Below are 14,899 nucleotides of genomic sequence, written 5' to 3'. Positions count from 1 at the left end.
GCTTTTGGTAAGGGTATTCAACCGACCCCATGACCTTTTTCCTTTTTACCTTTCTTTTAAGATCCTTTTGTTATTCCCAACCCAGCCCTCAACTTTTGTTCTTTAAAATTTTTCTTTCTTACGCTTTTCACAGTACATTAACCTTTGTTTTTTTTGGGTTTTTCGTTACATGCGAAAACGTAACGTCATTAATCTTCCAATCCTTGCGCTCAATTGGTGCTGGTGCGCTTCTTTGCCCTTTCTCTGCAATGATGCCAGATGTCCAAATCCTAGAGATCTTATTAGTCTTTTGGTGGGTCCCATCTCATGCTTAATCAAGGAGAATTAAAGAGTCCATTTGAATTAGTATCTTTTAGAGTTTTTGAAATATATATATATATATATATATATATATATATATACTGCAGCAATCTAATATATGTGTTAAAAAAATAATTTGAAATGTTTTACCTGCTTTCTAATTGACCCTTTTTTTCTTCTTTACCCTGCTTCGTTTCATATTTCTCCAGCACTATACAACTCTCTTTTGTACTGTTTTCCCTTGAATAATGCATCAAATTACAATCAAAATAGTAAGACAGAAATAATGAATTCCTATTTCTTTTTCTTTTTTTTTACAAACAAAAGCATCTGGCCCCACTTCAAGTCCCAACCCTTATTCGAGTTGTTGGGTTATTCCCCATTTTTATGACAAGGCTCAAGCACGGGATCTCGGGTGTACTAACCCTTAGTGAGACCAACTCGATTGCCTTGGAAGAGCATGAATTCCTATTTCTAGTGTCAAGGTTTTCTTTTCTACATTTGTCCTCATGAGCGATTATCGTGAACTCGAAAGATCGAATTTGTTTGGGTTACGATTATAAACGAATTGATTTTGAATTTCGATGAGGTTGAGTTTAAATTTGATCAAAAATTAATATTTGATTAAATTATCATATTCAATTGGAATATGTAGATACTTGATTTGTTAAGACTCAATAATGTTCGAAGAATTTTTTATATTAGCATTTTACATGAAATCACATATTAGTATTGTGTTATATAGATTTTATACATAAATAGTGGTAAAATGATATTATAAATTAAAAATTCAAATAGAATTTTGATCTTTTGAATCGAACTCGAACCTACGGGTGTGCAAATCGAAAATTCCGATTTATCAACCGAATTCAAATTGAATTCAGAAATTCGAATTCGATAATTCGGAATGAAAATTGAAATTTCGATTTCGAATTGGTCAAATTCAGTAACGAGATTTTTCAAATCGAAAATTTCGATTTTGAACTCACAATTCGAAATCAAAATTCGGAATTCCTATTTCAATTTCAAATATGTTTTTCATATATATATAATATAATATAACATTTATATTATAATAATAATTTTTATATTCATGAATTCGGTGATATCGGAATTCCTATTTTGATTTCAATTTCGTTTTCATGCATATATATAATATTTTTTATATATGTAATATAATATTTATATAATAATAATAATAATTTTTATATTCATGAATTCGGTGAAATCGGAATTTACCGAATTTCGAATTGAATACGGAATGAATTCGAAATCGGAATTGATGAATTCGAAATCGAAATCAGTCGAAAATTCTGATACCAAAATTTCGAAAAATTCCGATTTCAAAATTCTGAATTATCGATTTCGATTTCGATTCACACCCCTACTCGAACCTGTCGAATACTATTAGATTGGATTGAATTCAATCTTAAATTTTAAACTTGTATAGGATTTGAACTCGAGTCCAAAAGTTCACATTCGTTTGACGGTATAAAAGTTAGCTAGATTCGATTAATTTACAGCCATAGCTTCAGTTTCTTTATTTCTTTTTGCATCTTCTTCTTTTTTTTTATGTTTTTCTGATTCCTTTGTCTTTGAGCCGTGGAAATAAATAAATAAATAGTGGAGTTTGAATATGCGGCGGAACAGAATATATGCTTTTCGAAACGTTTGTAGCATTTGATGCAAAAAGACAAGCCTTAGCCCCTCTTGATTGATTAGATTCTCACATGATAAAATAATGGATGCAAGTATAAATAGCTTTATTTAAAGTAACCGTTTTGGTATCAGGAAAGCAGATTTTCTCATAGAAGCCCTAGATAATAGTGACGGAGCCAGGATTTTTTTTTTTCTAAAAGAGATCAAAATTTTTTCTAATAAAATTGTCTTAATATGTTATGTTTAAAATAAATTTCATCTATTTAAATATATAACATCTAAAAATATCAAACATTAACTTCAATTATAAAAATATGAAAAAAATAAATAAATTTTTTTAAAAAAAATTAATTTAAAGGTGGCTAATTCATATGGGGCCTAGCCCCCTTGCTCCGTCATTGCATTGCTTGAAGATATATAGAGAGGGAGAATGTTCTCATCAAACATATAAAGAGAGAATATTCTCAAACTTTGAGCTTCTTGATTCTTCGCTCCACTGATTCCCTTTCACTTTATCAATAATACTTCCTCCATCCCGTAATATTCCTGTTGACTTTTTTCTTCTTTGTATAATTAAACAAATTCGCATGTCGAGATATTAATACGAACAATATATATATATTTTTATGTATACATACATACATATATATGTTCGAATTTTAAGAAAATTTAAAAGAATGTAAAGATGATCTCCAAAGATTATATGGTTTGACTTGAAAGGTCGATTGCAAAAACTCATGTTGTTCATGTCAGTGAGGGATTCCCGTCATCCATAACCAAGACACGAATGAGGGACAAAAATCGGTGTATCAATTGATTTAATGAGTGATCAAACCTTTCTTTTTTCCCCCCGGATATTTTTCCCTTTTTCGTGTTGTTTTTAGATGGTATAAAGGTTAACATTAAGGTAGAGGATGCGCATTTAAGTACAAAAGTTTGATGATAAGATCATACAGCTGATTTCCAGAAAAATCAGATTCTAAAGTTAAGCTATACTATCATTTACTAGTGGAGAAATCAAAGACCCAATGATATCTAATTCCGTATGCATATTGACACTCCCTTTCGTCCTATAATATTTTATTTGTCTTGGTCAAGTTTTATCTATTTTCTAATGATGCTTGACAATTTAAAGTTTTTTTTTTTTCACGCCTCATTTGCACCTCTTTTTCTGTTAAGTGGACACACATGGATGATGCAATAATCTATCTAAATCCACCGACATAATTTGAGAGTTTAGATGTTTATCCATTTAAAGCCATTAAATTCGTTGGAGTCATCCAAATCCATTTAACGGCACAGTTATATGTATATGCTGGTTTGTACTAATACTTTGCCGCTTCTACATGTTACTTCGTTTTGGTCGTGACTTCTTGCACCAGGGGTGGGCAAAATTATCCGCTAACCTAAAAACTCGACATATTCGATTCGATCTGAGTCGAAAATTAGGATACTCAATATGTATTATTTGATTGGGTTAAAAGAAGGTTGGGTATCTGCTAAAATGCAAGGTGAGTTAGGGTCATATAATTAAAAATCCGTTGGTACCTGACACGTCCCACACACACACACACACACACACATATATATATATATATATATGTTTTTTTAATTTATTTTTATTTTTATACACATATTATAAAATAATATTTTTAGAACTAAATAAATAATTTCATTGAACAAATTGCATTACAAATATTAGAGACTATAGTTTATTTACAATATTTATTTATAGAGGTCATAATCTTATATTTCATACAAAAGAGTTTAATTAATGAGGAACATATATTTAAAAAAATGTGCAACTTATTTCAATTTTTTTAAATTTTGAATTCTTTTAATTCCTTTTCTTGTATTCTCTTCTCATGCTTTTTTTTTGGTGGGAGGTTTTTTTGAGAAAAAATCTTTAATAAATCTTAGATGAATGTGTAAAATACAAAATTAAATTAGTATAAAATAAAAAAATTAAATGCTAAGTGGAGGAGAGCGGGAATCCGTTGACTCGATCTTATCTCAGCGAGTACCCTATAATCGAGTACTTGTTAAATATATGGGACAAGTAAGAATAGAAAATAGCTGACCTTCAAAGTGTGGATCAGGTCAACCAAACGATGAATGGGATAAGTATCCAATCCGCGCACACCCCTATCTCGTAGTCGGACTATGCATACATTTTTTTTTTTTTAATCCTTGAGTTCTGATGTTGTTCTGCTACTTTATCTGACTAGTAATTCCCTCAGAAAAAAAAATATTACCCGTAATCATCTGCAATCAGAGAAAACCTTAAAACTCAATCATCAAAATCTTTTACGGTAATTGCACTACCAAAATTGTGAAGATGGAGGTTGAATTTGTCATCTGCCACCCAAAGAGTTGTCATGTGCTTAATTGGTCTACTTACCACTTGTCATCTACTCTGAACGTTACCTGTAACTAATAACTGGGGATTAACGGCTCCGTGGGATTTGGGAAAAAGAAATGTTCTCGACGACGAAAAGGACACTAGGATAATTATAATTAATGCGCTTTCCTACAGTACCCTTGCCCCCCCTAAAATCAAATCTTCGAAGTTGAAACCAAACCGACCACCTCATCTTCTTCGTTTGAAGTTTCCCACTCTTAGTTATGACCCTTCAACTCTTTTAAATTTTACCACTATCGCGGCCTATAAATTTGCCATAGCCAGCCAGAACTGGATAAAGCAACTTACACTAATCTTACAGCATCTCAACGATAGAAAAAAGAGCAAGCTTTAGTTCAAGGTATACCACACAAAAATATTCGAGTAAAGATCCTTCATTCCATTTCTAAAGAGCTACTGACATCACTTGACATCTCTATATAACTCTCGGACGGTTCAACTACCCAATCTCATCCCTGCTTTCCGTTCTTTCTTTGAAGAGCTTTCTGCTCCCAATAATTTCTTAGGTTGTAGTATTTCCTTGCTTGCTTGTCAAGTTTATTGATCAATTAATGGCTCCCAGTCTCGGCAAAGGTGGCTCAAACATTTCCGTCCTGGTGGATGGCTGCAACCTGTCATTAATCAGTCTAGACGAATCAAAATTCTTGGTGAATAACCATGTCATTTTATCCGAAGTTCCGGCCAATATCGTTGCCACACCCTCCCCATACACCACCGGTGACAAGCCGGTCACAACATCTTCCGGCTGCTTCGTAGGTTTCGACAGCCTGGAGGCAAAGAGCCGTCACGTGGTGCCGGTTGGGAAGCTCAAAGACATCAGGTTCATGAGCATTTTCAGGTTCAAGGTCTGGTGGACCACCCACTGGATTGGAACCCAAGGTGCAGACCTCGAAAACGAAACTCAAATAGTCATTCTCGATAAGTCCGACTCCGGTCGCCCCTACGTCTTACTCCTTCCGCTCATCGAAGGCCCTTTCAGGGCTTCTCTTCAGCCCGGCGAAGATGACTACATAGATCTCTGCGTCGAAAGCGGGTCGACAAAAGTCAACGGCTCGTTGTTCCGGAGCGTGCTTTACATGCACGTGGGAGACGATCCATTCACGCTGGTCAAAGAGGCTATGAAGGTGGTCAGGTTCCACCTGGGGACCTTCAAGCTCTTGGAGGAAAAGACTCCACCGGGCATTGTGGATAAGTTCGGGTGGTGCACTTGGGATGCCTTCTACCTCACGGTGCAGCCGCAAGGCGTGTGGGAAGGTGTGAAGGACCTCGCGGAAGGAGGGTGCCCGCCTGGGCTGGTGCTGATCGACGATGGTTGGCAGTCCATCTCCCACGACGACGATCCAATCACCACAGAAGGAATGAACAGAACATCCGCCGGTGAACAAATGCCTTGCAGGCTCATCAAGTTCCAAGAGAACTACAAATTCAGGGACTACGAGAGCCCCGGCAAGTCGGGATCCGGCGCCGGCCCAAATAAAGGCATGGGTGCTTTCATTCGGGACCTCAAGGACAACTTCAAAAGTGTGGACTATGTTTACGTGTGGCATGCGCTTTGTGGATACTGGGGCGGGCTTAGACCCGACATCCCGGAGCTGCCCGAATCAAGAGTGATTGCACCGAAATTGTCCCCCGGACTGCAGAAGACCATGGAAGATCTCGCGGTGGATAAGATCGTGAACAATGGAGTTGGGTTGGTACCGCCGGAGCTTGCTGACCAATTGTACGAAGGCCTTCACTCTCACCTGGAGTCCATTGGAATTGATGGAGTCAAGGTGGACGTGATTCATGTAAGTTTTCCGAGTAACTTCCAAACCTACGACCGCCACGTGTCTTTACTAGCGTTTACTTCTTCTTCTCGAGTAGATTCAGATTAGGACAAATCAAAAATCCCTTCTTCTTCTTCTTCTTTTTTTTTTTTGGATTTGCTACTGCTATGTTTGCTTTGTCGGCACGTTAATGCCTTTCTGTATCTCTTAATTATTTATAGGCGTTCAAAGTCCAGTCAAATTATATGTTATATATATATATATTACCTTCAATTGTTCACGTTCGTCCACTTGCATGTTTCGTGTAACACTGAAATGGTTGTTGTTTAATTATGGGGGGCAGCTGCTGGAAATGGTTTGCGAGGATTATGGGGGCAGAGTGGAGCTCGCAAAAGCCTACTTCAAAGCCCTTACGTCTTCCGTCAGAAATCACTTGAAAGGGAATGGCGTGATTGCCAGCATGGAGCACTGCAACGACTTCATGTTCCTCGGAACTCAGGCCATCTCCCTTGGCCGCGTCGGTACGTTACTCTCTCCGTTTTCATTTATTTACTTTTTACTCACATAGCAGCTGATTTTGCGACTTTATGGCAAAACCGTGTGGGACTGGCTCTTATCTGTTACTGACGTAAGCCTTCTAGGGAGTCAAATGTTTTCATTGATTATGAAAATTAATTAAAGATTAAGGTACTAATTAAAAGCTAATCCATTCGAGCCAGTTCTAATCTAAAACATACGCGTGTGCGTGTATAAACTGCCTGCTTCCTTGAGCCACCTACTCAATAATACAGAGTGATTGGATTCGACTTGTATGGGCTTTTAACACGTTACGTGATAACAACAGGAGATGACTTTTGGTGTACCGATCCTTCCGGTGATCCCAACGGCACATTCTGGTTACAGGGGTGTCACATGGTTCACTGCGCTTACAATAGCTTGTGGATGGGCAATTTCATTCACCCTGACTGGGACATGTTCCAGTCGACTCATCCCTGTGCTGAATTTCACGCTGCCTCTCGAGCCATCTCCGGTGGACCGATCTACGTGAGTGACTCTGTAGGGAAGCACAACTTCGAGCTCCTCAAGAGCCTCGTCTTGCCTGACGGTACAATTCTGCGTTGCCAGTACTATGCGCTTCCTACCCGTGATTGCCTCTTTGAAGACCCTCTTCACAATGGAAAAACCATGCTTAAGATATGGAACCTCAACAAGGTGAGCGGTTAATTTACTCTCCCTTGATTTCTCAATCATCTCCTAGCTCGTGACACAACTGGATATTAACCTCGTCAAATACTTGTGTGTCTTCTTGCATCAGTATACCGGAGTTGTGGGGGCATTTAACTGCCAAGGTGGAGGATGGTGCAGAGAAGCGAGACGCAATAAATGTGCCTCTCAGTATTCTCATTCCGTGACTTCCACTTTCAGTCCCAAAGATGTGGAGTGGAAGCAGGGGACTTCGCCAATCTCAGTTGATGGAGTTCAAGTGTTTGCCCTGTACTCTTTCCGGGAGAAGAGGCTGCTGCTCTCGAAGCCATCCGACGACTTCGAAATATCGCTGGAGCCATTTCATTTTGACCTCGTAACTGTCTCTCCCGTCAAGGTCTTTAGCGGCAAAGGTGTCCGGTTTGCTCCGATTGGTCTGGTGAACATGCTCAACTCTGGTGGTGCCATTCAGACAATGGTGTTCAATGATGATGCCGACGCCGTACAAATCGGAGTAAAGGGAACCGGAGAAATGAGGGTCTTCTCGTCCCAGAAGCCCACCGTTTGCCGTGTCAATGGGAATGAGGTGGCATTTGAATATGAAGGGCACATGATCATAGTTCAAGTCCCATGGCCTAATTCTTCTGGGCTTTCTGTAATTCAGTACCAGTTCTGATAACTATTATTGGGTTTGGATCCTGAGTCCAAAATTGTATCCAACTCTTGCACACAAAAATGTAAACTGAGACGGAACAAAGTGCTATCAAGTGCTATCAAGTGCATTACCAATACTCTCTGTCTGTCTCGCTCACTTCTGTGCATATTCAGCACACTAAACTTTCTTTTAAATATTTTGTTAGGCGGTGTTTAACTGGGCCCAATAACTAATGAGAGGTAGTTTGTTGGCATGTTCTGATGCAAAACCAAAATTAATAGATTTCACGCTTCCGCCTGAGCATCGCCATACCATTGTTGGTTTGATTTGAGCTGTATCGTTTTCTCTGTATTGGACGGGATCTGCCCCGCACTGGGAAAAGTTAAAGAACTGATGACCGCTGGATGCTTAAGAGGCCAATGGGCCACGGGAAAGTTTCCCAGGGAAAGTACGAGCTTTATCCAACTTGTGCAGCTAATTGCCCAATTTGAAAACAAGCATTTTGCGGTCGGAATAGGGTCATCACTCATCAATTCATAATGTTCGTATCCATGGAAAGTTGCTCTCCGTTTTGGGCCAGTCATTCTCCTAATCATCTCAGAATTATGGAGGCAAACAAGAGGCGATGTTGATTATAGAAATTGCATCTATTTTCCTATTAAAGCTAGTCAATTCTCCAGCAATAACTATTGGAGTCGGATCGAGTGGTCAGTTAGTGACTCTTTGGGATTTTTTCCACCGCCAAGGAATCAAATCCTAAGCCTGGCAACTCTGAGTGTAAAGAACCACCGGTTATTTTGGCCGTGGCCACTATCAACGACAAATCTTGGTGGGTGAGAGATCAAGAGATTAAATTATACCTCCTATCATATTGCAGTAATATATGATTTTTTCAAATTTATACGGGTAAGTAGTGCACCCGTCTAGTCTGATGGTAGTTCAGTCCTTATTGGCTAATTATAAGTCTAGAGATGCATTTTATCCAGAGGTCGTTATTCTTATATTTGAGGATAAGGCACGTTTTATCTTCAGAAAACAAAAATTTCGGTAGCAATTGACCGGAACATTAGCATTTTTTTTACATGGCCACTTTTAGAGAGATCTAATAATATATGGGTTGTTATTTCCATGAAATCTTGCAAAAAATTTGCTTGGAGGAGACATTAGAATTATTGTTTAATAGAGCAAACAATGCTCCATAATTGCTAAATTATCTACTGCCAAATTACCTTCCCTTGCATAGTAAGATGAACATACTTGCCAATCTCATGCAATCATCTCTCTACAGTCACTCCAGACATAATAGTTTCTTCTGCAGTACCTTAACTAATAGGAAAAATGACATGTTTCATCCCTCACATTTCGTAAAAATATTCTTTTCGTCTCTCACATTTAAAACGAAGGAAATTGGTCATCCATATTTAAAAACCCAAACTTTTACATCCTAGAAATAAACTCTCAGTTGTGAATCAAATCATCTAACAATCTGGTTACAAAATTTGGGGGTAAAATTGGTAGATCACTCGTAAAAATATATTTCCAACAAATAAATTAAAACAATTAAAAAATATTAAGTAAAACCCATTTGCTTGTAGACAAGCGACTTAAGATTGCTTTTGAAGAAGTAAATGGGTTTTAATTAAGATTTTTTAATTATTTTAATTTATTTGTTGGAAATATGCTTTTGCAAGTGATCTATCAATTCTATCCTCAGAATTTGTAACCGGATTGTTAGATAGTTTGATTCACAACTGAGAGTTTATTTCTAAAATGTAAAAGTTTGGATTTTTAAATGTGAAAGACTAATTTGTTTCATTTCAAATATGAGAGACTAAAAGAATATTTTTACGAATTGTGAAAGATGAAACATGTCATTTTCTCTAACTAATAAGCTGCATCGCAGTAGCTGATGTGCAATGTGCCTTCCCTTAGGGGCTTTATTTCAACAGAAAGAGTGTTTTTGATGCAAGAGTTGTGTGCAAGTGGGACCCATCAACTCCAAGACATCTACTACTAATCAAGGGTCTTCCAAAAATTTTTCAAAAAAGTTTAATTAAGGAAGAAGACATCATAGCCTCATCTGGGTTTTTTTTTTTAATTATTAAATTATAAATTTCATTTTTTTTGCACGGTAAAAACATTTATGGTATATTATTTTAAAGTTTGAAACTAAATATCAATAATCGCATAAATAACCCGGGGAGGGCCAAAACGAAATTAATCCAAGTAAATTGTCAACTTAAGCTCCGAAAAACGACATCGTTTTTTGGCCATTCCAAGGTGCAGCGGCGACGGGAAGTACGGGTCTTGTTTAGATAAATTTCCCACGAAGGAAAAGGAAAAGAATAAAAATAAAATTCCCACGAAGGACGCCTCATAATTTCACATCGTCAAATTATCAAAAACCCTTCACGCCAAATCCCAGAGGCAAGAATAACCCAGAACCATCCCAGAATTTCCCACCGTTTTTTTTCCATTCCACTCTCTCTCTCTCTCTACAAATATATCTATATTTATGCTAATAATTTAAGAAGTACTGCATATAATCTATTATATTATTGGTGTTACGAGAATAATATATATTTAAGTGTCAACTACGATTGAGTGAATACTCGATGAATACATCCCAGTTTATGGACAAACAGATCATGGATCTATCCAATTCGCAGAGCCTCAATTCTCATAATGACTTCATCGATCTGATTAACCCTCGCGAGGATCACCGCATCGGGAATTCCGACAAGAAAGAGGAGATCCTTCCCAGCTATGATTTCCAGCCGCTTCGCCCCATCGGGACCGAAATCGATTCCGGCAATCTTGATGCGCCGCCTAGGGCTTGGAATTCAGCCGACAACAAGACTCATACGGGTGGAATCAGGGTAACGTCTTTTTTTTTTTTTTGGTTTTATTTCCCAGTCTATACTTTATCTTTGTATTTTATGTTTAGGAAGACTAAACCAATTTTGGACTTTATATATTTTGGGTAATTTAAGGTTGGTCGATGTTGGTTATGTTTTTGGCCTATCCACGTTCTCCCTTTTTTGGGCTGTTTTAGTACTTAAAAGGCGTACTCTTGGCAGAACTGAAGTAGTACTACTGATTAAGCAATACAAATGTTGATGGGTTTACGGCTTCGCTTGAAGTTTAATGTGAAAAGCTTATTCCTCAATCTTGATTTAGGAAGCAAAAAATCAAATGTTTTTGGCGGCGATCAAATTGTTATTGTTTGTTTAATGTCTACAATTAACATATATGGTGATGCTGTGCGGTGTATGGTTATCAAAAGGTTGCAACTGGAAAGGCCCTCAGTGGGTATGAAATTGTACAAAGTATATACCATTAAGATTTAATAATAGTTCCGAGAAACATCGAAGATTAGATCAGAATCAGGCCTGAGGGAGAGAGAGTGGACATTGATTGATAACGGGGTTGGTTTTTTGATATTAATATATCACTGAAAGGACATTTTAAATCCAAATTATATAAGACTAACTTATTTGTGCATGAAGTATACCTGTGGTATAAGAACGCCTAGAGGACAAGTTAGGAGGAAGAAGAAAGGAAGTATCTTTTTACCTCCAAAAACAGAAAGGTTTTGTGTTGATTGGAGAGGGACTTGATATTAGCTAGTGGATAGGTTCCTCTACATTTTTTTTTAATTTTGTTTTTGATGGAACTTGATTTTCTTTACAGACTTACAGTTCTTTTGACTCCTTCGAACCTGGAAGAGTCATTTTGGAGAAGGATCAAAATGTTGTTGACCCCAAGTTGGTGTCTGAGATTGATCGTACCATGAAGAAGTATGCCGATAATCTGATGCATGGATTGGACAGTGTTAGTGCACGATTAACACAGTTGGAGTCCAGGACCCGTCACCTTGAAAATTCTTTGGATGAATTGAAGGTCTCTGTCGGAACTAATCATGGGAGCTCTGATGGGAGAATGAGACAGTTGGAAAATATTCTTAGAGAGGTATCTCCATTTCTCTCTTTACCCGTCTGTTTCAGAGCATTTTCAGTTCACTGACAATTTGTTTTTCCGTTTGATTAATTAAACTGTTCCAGATTTACTGCATAGATTTTAGGAGGTTGTTGATGGGATGGTAATATTTTACTTGCCACTCATTTTTGAGAAGTTTATGCATGCGAGGGTTTTGTTTTTAATAGAAATGCACCTTTCCAGGGTTGTAATGTTTATATTGTGCATTATTTTCTGGTGCATGGCCACGTTGATCTTATCTCCTTACCTTCTCCAGCCATTGCAAGTTATTAAGGTCAAAAGGTTGGCTAAAATAATTATTTGAGATCTACTGCTATTGGCTACTTAAGCCTAGAGCCTTTTTTTTTTAAAAATCCAAACTTGTACAGATTGTCTGAGTTAACCCACAGCTGTATTATTGAAAATTTTTATTCCCTTGCAAAAGTGCAACAGAGCGTTAGTGGTAAACAGTTAGAGCGAGATAGTTGCTTTTTAAGCTCAATCTTAAGTGTTGAGCTAGACAAATATATTGGTCCAAATAATCAGCATCTCTGCACTAGAGACTGATTTCATCTATGCCATTTAAGGTCTCTTTAGCACAGACACTTCACAATTATGCTTGTAGATGCAGTACCTGCACTGTTTTTTCCCTTCATGAGATTGTTCCTGAGTTTTCCTTTTGTCTTCCCATAATGGCTTGGAAAATGAACAAAGCTTGTCTGGATTGGTACGTCTTATTGTTTTTCTCATCTTGCAATCAGGCTCCTAGGTTGTTTCTTGACTTGAAATGAATACCTAATTTTGTCAGATTTAAGTTGTCATGCGTAATGTTTATGCTTCTCCTCCTCCTCCTTTTATCTCTCTCTCTCTCTGTTTTTTGTTGTTTGTGTTGACTGCATCAAAAAATGGGTACAGGTGCAAAATGGTATACAGTTTATAAGGGATAAGCAAGAAATTTTGGATGCTCAGCTGCATCTTGCAAAGCTGGAAGTTTCAAAGGCTGAGCAGCATGTGGATACACAGGGCACCAGTCATTTGGATTCTTCACAACCTGCATTATCTGTTAGTCAACAATCTCACCAGCACCTTCCTCCTGTTGCTCAAACACCATCAGTTGTCCCTCCTAATGCTCCTCCACCGGCCTTGCAACAAAATCTACCACCTCAAGTCCAGCTGCCAAGCCAGTTCTCTCATAATCAACTTCCTTCTGTTCCTCAGCAGGAGCCTTATTTTCCACCACCACCGCCACCACCACCAGCTGGTCAAACATCAGAGAACTTGGGCCAGCAATATCAATTGCCTCCACCACAGCAGCTGCAGGCTTCTTCGCCACCTCAGCTGCAGCAACAGTACCAAGCCCTCCCTCAACTTCAGTATTCTCAGCCTCCTGCACCTCCTCAACCACACAACTCTCTCCAAGCTGCTAATCCCCCCCAACACCAACCTGCATTAGCCCATCATCCTGAAGAACCACCTTATGTACCATCTCAAAGTTATTCTCCAGCTAACCGCCAAACTCCTTCCCTTCCAGCTAGCGCAGCTCCTCCCCACCAGCAGTTCTATGGAGCTCCCCCGCACATGTATGAGCCGCCATCTAGCCGGCCTGGTCCAGGATTTTCTGGGACATACGGCCCAGCCTCTGGTTCTGGGGAACAATATTTGTATGGCGGTTCGTCATCCCAGTATGGCAGTGGCTCACCTGCGAAATCTCAGCAGCTTTCCTCTCCTGTCATTGGCCATGGTGGTGGAAGTGGTTATCCACAGCTTCCTACCGCACGGATTTTACCTCAAGCAATACCTACTGCCTCTGGGGTCAGTGGTGGCTCTGGTTCTTCAGGTTCTGGAAACAGGGTTCCCGTTGATGATGTGGTTGACAAGGTGACAAATATGGGATTTCCGAGAGATCAGGTGCGAGCAACAGTCCGGAAATTGACAGAGAATGGGCAATCCGTTGATCTTAATGTGGTTTTAGATAAATTAATGAATGATGGGGAAGTCCAGCCTCCACGAGGCTGGTTTGGTCGGTAACTCGTCTTTTTCTGATGTGTGTTCATGTACAGAAGGTTGTTGGGGCAGCCATTTGCTGAAAGAAATATCTGTTTGGATCTCGGGGGGCACTTTTGGTTACTGTTTCATAATTTTTGGGTACTAATGATGGCTGTGCATCTCTTGACTGTTATTCTTGCCTCTTTGCTTGTGGCGCATGAATCGGCGGCGTCATGTCCTGTCCTTTCTTTGCCCCGTGGCGTTATTGGCGTTGGTGATTATCAAGTCAATATGATTTGTCAAGGCGTTTAGGCAGCAAAAAGAACTTTCTCACCTTTTCGTTTTTTTTTTTTTTTTTTTGGTTTACATTTATGATGTTGTTTTCAGAAATAACTTCGAAGAAGATTTCCATAATGTCTATAAAGATTATATCATGAAATACAGGTGAAAGAAATTAACCACATGTTTGCAGTTTTAATTGTTTGAATAATGCTGCACTTTTATGAACGTTTTGCTTTGCGCGCAAGGACTGACCCTATTATTTAAAAAAAAAAAAAAAAGGTGACTGATAAAAACATTGTCAAAAAATATCTTGATTATGTTATCAATAACAAATATGCTACTATTGTTGTCTGCTGTAATTGTAAGGGCCTTGTCTTAAATTTGCTTAAGTATGACCCTTTTGTCGGTTTTCTTTGTATTCCTGGGATGTTAAAAAGAGATCGAAAACTTAAAAATGAAAATTTTACGTTGTTTTTATCCCCAGCGCAAAATAGAAATAGACTCCTGCTATATAATAAAATTTTAGGGTTATTGTTTGTAAATTATAAAAAACATTTTTTGTTCTTGATAAAATTACGATTTTATTCTTTTGCGCACATATTAGTACTTGTACATGCACATGCATCATATATGCACATTTGAACGTAT

The 14,899-nt window shown here is 38.2% G+C and overlaps 2 protein-coding genes across 2 annotated transcripts; both read left to right on the top strand.

Annotated features, from left to right (window-relative positions):
• The first annotated feature begins 4,646 nt into the window (after positions 1 to 4,646).
• LOC113698568 (galactinol--sucrose galactosyltransferase) lies at positions 4,647 to 8,141 on the top strand. The gene is made up of 4 exons (XM_027218437.2): positions 4,647 to 6,168; positions 6,491 to 6,668; positions 6,992 to 7,359; positions 7,463 to 8,141. Exons 1-4 carry the CDS (start codon positions 4,933 to 4,935, stop codon positions 8,024 to 8,026), a joined length of 2,346 nt encoding a protein of 781 aa, XP_027074238.1. The 5' UTR covers positions 4,647 to 4,932; the 3' UTR covers positions 8,027 to 8,141.
• A 2,331-nt stretch (positions 8,142 to 10,472) lies between these two features.
• On the top strand, positions 10,473 to 14,162 carry LOC113698569 (uncharacterized). The gene is made up of 3 exons (XM_027218438.2): positions 10,473 to 10,884; positions 11,699 to 11,977; positions 12,899 to 14,162. The coding sequence occupies exons 1-3, from the start codon at positions 10,621 to 10,623 to the stop codon at positions 14,009 to 14,011; spliced, it is 1,656 nt and encodes a 551-aa protein (XP_027074239.1). The 5' UTR covers positions 10,473 to 10,620; the 3' UTR covers positions 14,012 to 14,162.
• The last annotated feature ends 737 nt before the right edge of the window (positions 14,163 to 14,899 follow it).

Source organism: Coffea arabica, chromosome 7c, assembly GCF_036785885.1.
Source record: "Coffea arabica cultivar ET-39 chromosome 7c, Coffea Arabica ET-39 HiFi, whole genome shotgun sequence".
Lineage (NCBI taxonomy): Eukaryota > Viridiplantae > Streptophyta > Magnoliopsida > Gentianales > Rubiaceae > Coffea > Coffea arabica.
Note: the sequence above shows the minus strand (reverse complement) of the source record. Positions and strands in the feature narration are given on the sequence as shown.

Excerpts from the sequence above, each read along its gene's own strand:
- LOC113698569 (XM_027218438.2), top strand. The coding sequence starts at position 10,621 with ATGAATACATCCCAGTTTATGGACAAACAGATCATGGATCTATCCAAT. Across the intron at positions 10,885-11,698 it reads CTCATACGGGTGGAATCAGG|ACTTACAGTTCTTTTGACTC; the intron begins GTAACGTCTTTT and ends TTTTCTTTACAG. Across the intron at positions 11,978-12,898 it reads TGGAAAATATTCTTAGAGAG|GTGCAAAATGGTATACAGTT; the intron begins GTATCTCCATTT and ends AAATGGGTACAG.
- LOC113698568 (XM_027218437.2), top strand. The coding sequence starts at position 4,933 with ATGGCTCCCAGTCTCGGCAAAGGTGGCTCAAACATTTCCGTCCTGGTG. Across the intron at positions 6,169-6,490 it reads TCAAGGTGGACGTGATTCAT|CTGCTGGAAATGGTTTGCGA; the intron begins GTAAGTTTTCCG and ends TATGGGGGGCAG. Across the intron at positions 7,360-7,462 it reads AGATATGGAACCTCAACAAG|TATACCGGAGTTGTGGGGGC; the intron begins GTGAGCGGTTAA and ends TTCTTGCATCAG.